Source organism: Babylonia areolata, chromosome 28, assembly GCF_041734735.1.
Source record: "Babylonia areolata isolate BAREFJ2019XMU chromosome 28, ASM4173473v1, whole genome shotgun sequence".
In the NCBI taxonomy this organism is placed as follows: Eukaryota; Metazoa; Mollusca; class Gastropoda; order Neogastropoda; family Buccinidae; genus Babylonia; species Babylonia areolata.
Genome location: NC_134903.1, coordinates 10,714,794 through 10,719,793, shown reverse-complemented (window position 1 = coordinate 10,719,793; position 5,000 = coordinate 10,714,794). Strand labels below are relative to the sequence as shown.

The following is a 5,000-nucleotide window of genomic DNA, read 5'->3' as shown; positions in this document are numbered from 1 at the left end:
GTGTTCGCTGTGGACTACCTTCACAAGTTGATGACCATTCTGCAACACACCGACCCGAGGTTGGTCACACTGGTAACCATGATACTGATGATGATAACGATGATGATGATGATGATAATGAGGAACATGTGGTGTTCGCTGTAGACTATCTGCACAACATGATGACCATTCTGCAACACACCGACCCGAGGTTGGTCACACTGGTAACCATGATACTGATGATGATAACGATGATGATGATGATGATAATGATGATGATGATAATGAGGAACATGTGGTGTTCGCTGTGGACTATCTGCACAAGATGATGACCATTCTGCAACACACAGACCCGAGGTTGGTCACACTGGTAATTATGATACTGATGATGATAACAATAATGGTGATGATGATAATGATGATGATGATAACGAGGATGATGATAACGATGATGATGATAATGAGGAACATGTGGTGTTCGCTGTAGACTATCTGCACAACATGATGACCATTCTGCAACACACCGACCCGAGGTTGGTCACACTGGTAATCATGATAATGATGATGATAACGATGATGATGATAATGATGATGATAATGATGATGATAATGAGGAACATGTGGTGTTCGCTGTGGACTACCTTCACAAGTTGATGACCATTCTGCAACACACCGACCCGAGGTTGGTCACACTGGTAACCATGATACTGATGATGATAACGATGATGATGATGATGATAATGATGATGATGATAATGAGGAACATGTGGTGTTCGCTGTGGACTATCTGCACAAGATGATGACCATTCTGCAACACACAGACCCGAGGTGAGTCACGTTGATAATAAAGAGAAGAACAACGATATCAAAAATGATAATGATAATACTCATGCTAGATGATGTTAATGATAATGATGATAATAATGATGCTAAATACTACTACTTCAGCTGCTGCTGCTACTACTACTACTACTGCTGCTAAGAAGAAGAGGAGGAGGAGGAAGAATGCTGCTGCTGCTACTGCTACTATTACCACTACTGTTACTACTACTGCTACTACTACCACTAATGCACACTTATATAGCGCGTTTTTCCAGAGGTACATTTCGTTCCCCCATCCTCTCCCACCCCCCACCCCCCGCCATCTCTCCCCACCCCCCATCAGCCTCCCCCCAGCCCCCTACAGAGAGAAACACGTGCCAGAATATATTCGGGCACAGTACCTCCATTGAACAAAAAATCCACCCGCCCACCCACCCGGTTTAGAAGACACACCCCTCGCAACACGCACTCACGTACGAATGCACGGCGGACACCCGCAAGGACCCCCGCTGCCACACACAAAGTGGCGAACGGCTTCCCTTCCCCGCAGCAAAACATGCGTTCGGAACCAGATGATGCCAACACAGGCACTGGAACACTGGACAGTAATGACAACGACAGTCTTGAAGTGCCCTTCCATCGCGCTGTTCCCTCACAGAGAGGGTCCCGGCGATTCACAAAATTGGATGTAGCAATAAAGAAACAGCAACTCTCAAGAAAATCCAAATAAGGAACTATCACTCAAGGCGCTCCAAAAATTACATGTTGCAAGAAAAGAGAAGCAACGATTCTTACGAAAAAGAATCCACCACGAAGAAACAGTCACCATCCTCGCATCATGAACAGCACACACACACACACACACACACACACACACACACACACACACACACACACACACACACACACACACACCACTTACTCCCCCCTCCTCCCTCACAATCACATTCACGCACATACGCGCGCGCGCACATACACACATGCACGTACGCACACAGCACTAGAAAGAGTCGCACATCCCTCATTATAACAGCATTACTGTTGAAAACGATGATGATAATGGTAATGAGGAACAGTGGGTGGTGTTTGCAGTGGACAATCTGCACAGCATGTTTACCATTTTCCAACACACCGACAGGGTCATGATGGTGATGGTTGTGATGGTAATGATGGTAATGAGGCATGGCCGCACACACACACACACACACACACACACACACACACACACACACACACACACACACACACAGACACTCACACACACACACACACACACACACACCCTTACTGTACAAACTAGATAATCAATATAGCGCTGGCAGATTATTTACAGTAGATTATATTCCTTGACCCCCCCCCCCACACACACACGTGATGTACCTACACACACACACACAAAGGGGCACTTGATTAACTTCGTTGTTCGTTTTTAAACAGATTGGTTTTCGCTAGTTGAGGATGGTGGGTGTTTCATGTTGGCAGGACGGAGTGGGTTTTTATCATGCTCTGATCCAAAATTAGCATATTTTGTATCCATTGCCAAATCGGATTTGGAGGAAAAAAATCGATTTTGTATGCTGTGTGTGTGTGTGTGTGTGTGTGTGTGTGTGTGTGTGTGTGTGTCTTTCTCTCCTTCTGTCTCTCTTGTGTATATGTGCCTCTGGCCAAAGTACATTGAACCATTCCGGATCTCTCTCTCTCTCTCTCTCTCTCTCTCTCTCTCTCTTCTCTCTCTCTCTCCCCAGTGATACTATGTACATATATAATTATGGTGTCAGTGTTACCAATCTTTGTTTGACTGCAATGTTTAAAATCTACATCATAAAGATTATTGTAATCTGTTGATGTGAAAATGTTACCCCCTTGTCAAAAGACCTTTGCAGGCAATGACAATAAAACATTTCAAGTTTCAAGTTTCTCTCTCTCTCTCATGCGCGAGTACCCATGTGTGTATGTATGCGCGCTTTTTCTTGTGTGTGTGTGTGTGTGTGTGTCTGCTGTCTGTCTGTCTGTGTTGTGTGTTCCTGTGTGTGTGTGTGTGTGTGTGTGTGTGTGTGTGTAATAGTAACCGAACCATGAAATACATCGGATTCGGTCGTGTCTAGAGTTATATCACGACGAAGAATGATGAAATAACTTAACGAAGAGCGATGTAGTGACCGATGAATGATGACTGTATTGACTGATGCAAAAAAAAAAAAAAAAAAAAAAAAAAAAAAAAAAAAAGAAGAAATAAAAGTGTTGTATTGATGTATATACCCAGGGTGGTGGCCAACTACGTGATCTGGAGGGTGGTGATGCAGCTCTCACCCGAACTGACCGACCGCTACCAGGAGGTGCACAGCCGTTATAATATGGTCCTCCACGTGAGTCAAAAGCGCTTTCTCCTTTCTGTGGGCTTAAACCGAATCCAAGGATATTGGGTCCATCAAAAATGATTTTCCACAGGAAATAAATATTGCCTGGGTGTGGTTTGCAAGGTGTATTTTATTGTATTGTATAGTATGATTTTGCATAGTAAAGAATTGTTGGATGTTGTTTGCAAGGTGTATTTTATTGTATAGTATGATTTTGCATAGGAAAGAATTGTTGGATGTTTTGCAAGGTCTGTTGTATTGTACTGTATTGTGTTGTAATATTCTTTTGTCACAACAGATTTCTCGGCGTGAAACTCAGGCTGCTCGGGGTGGGGGGGGGGGGGGGGGGAGGGGGGGGAATTGCTGCCACTATTTTCATTCTGTATGCAAGTGTATTTGTTTTCCCATTAAAGCGGGTTTTTTTTTCTACAGAATTTTGCCAGGAACAGCCCTTTCGTTGCCGTGGGTTCTTTAACTTACGCTGACTGCATGCTTGCACACGGGACCTCGGTTTAATACCGTCTCAACCGAATGGCTAGCGTCCAGACGACCACTCGAGGTCTAGTGGTGGTGGAGAAAATACGGGCGAGTGTAGGAATAGAACCAGTGCGTTCAGTTCCTCTCGGTTCCTGGACAGGCGGGTTACCTCCAGGCCACCAGACCAGATGGGTATGAAAAAGGTCTGAGATACGGTGGAAGAAATGTGTCCTTTTTCTGGATGAAATTAAACCAAAGAATTTCATGTCCATAAAAAGTGGTTTTTTTTGTTGAAAGAAGTATTGTCAGAATGTCATTCACAGATTGTTAAGAGAACCAAGATATGTGAATATGTATGTGTTCCTATTCTGGTTGAAACAAAACAAAGAGTGCCAATATAAGTGAATATGTGTATGTGCCTTTCTGGTTGAAATCAAACCAAAGAATAACAGGTCCATAATTTTTTTTTTTTCTGAAAGAAGTGTTGTCTGAATGTCATTCACGGATTGTTAAAAGAGCCAAGATATGTGAATATATGTGTTCCTTTCTGGCTGAAAGCAAACCAAAGATTGACAGGTCAGTAAAAATATAGTTGTTTTTTTGTGAAAGAAGTATTGTCTGACTGCCATTCGCAGATTGTAAATATGTACGTGTTCCTTTCTGGCTGAAGTCAAACAGTAGTATCAGGTCCATAAAAGACTTTTCACAGGAAATAAGGTTGTTCTGTTATTCGCAGATTGTCAATGTGTACGTGTTCCTTTCTGGCTGAAATCAAACCAGTAGTATCAGGTCCTTAAAAGACTTTTCACAGGAAATAATGTTGGTCTGTGTATGGCTGCCAGGGCGTGAAGAGAGCTAAGATACGGTGGAAGAAGTGTGTGAAATACGTCAACGATCAAATGGGACTGGCAGTGGGCGCCATGTTTGTCCGTGACCACTTCCGCCGGAAGAGCAAAGAAACGGTAGGCTGGTTGTCTTCCGGTCCAGTTATGAATGCTTTTTTTGTTGTTGTTTCTTTTGTTGTCTGTTCCTTTCTTTCTTTCCTTCATTTTTCTTTCTGTCTTTCCTTTCTTCTTTTTACTTCCTCTTTTCGTTCTCGTTTCCCCCCCCCCCTTTTTTCTTTCTTTCATTCTGTATTCGAGTTCTGAGCTTTTATGTCCCGTCATTTTCCATTTGCGCACGGGGGTGGGGGGTGGGGGGGATGTGAAGATCGAAGCGAAGAAGGAGAATGTGCAAGAAAGGGGGAAGGGGTAGGGAAGCAAGGACTGAGAAAAGATAGTAGGGAGAGAAAGGGGAGCGGGGAAGAACAGACAGAGTGAGAGAAGGTAGCTGGTAAAGACACAGAACGAGAGAGAGAGGAGGGGG

General features: G+C 43.7%; 1 protein-coding gene across 1 annotated transcript in view; it reads left to right on the top strand.

Moving 5' to 3' along the window:
• LOC143302061 (neprilysin-1-like) overlaps nt 1-5,000 on the top strand; it is a 57,513-nt gene that overhangs the window by 14,347 nt on the left and 38,166 nt on the right. The window contains exons 8-9 of the mRNA XM_076616560.1: nt 3,065-3,167; nt 4,478-4,597. Coding sequence (XP_076472675.1) covers nt 3,065-3,167; nt 4,478-4,597 — 223 coding nt within the window. The remainder of the gene's footprint in view (nt 1-3,064; nt 3,168-4,477; nt 4,598-5,000) is intronic.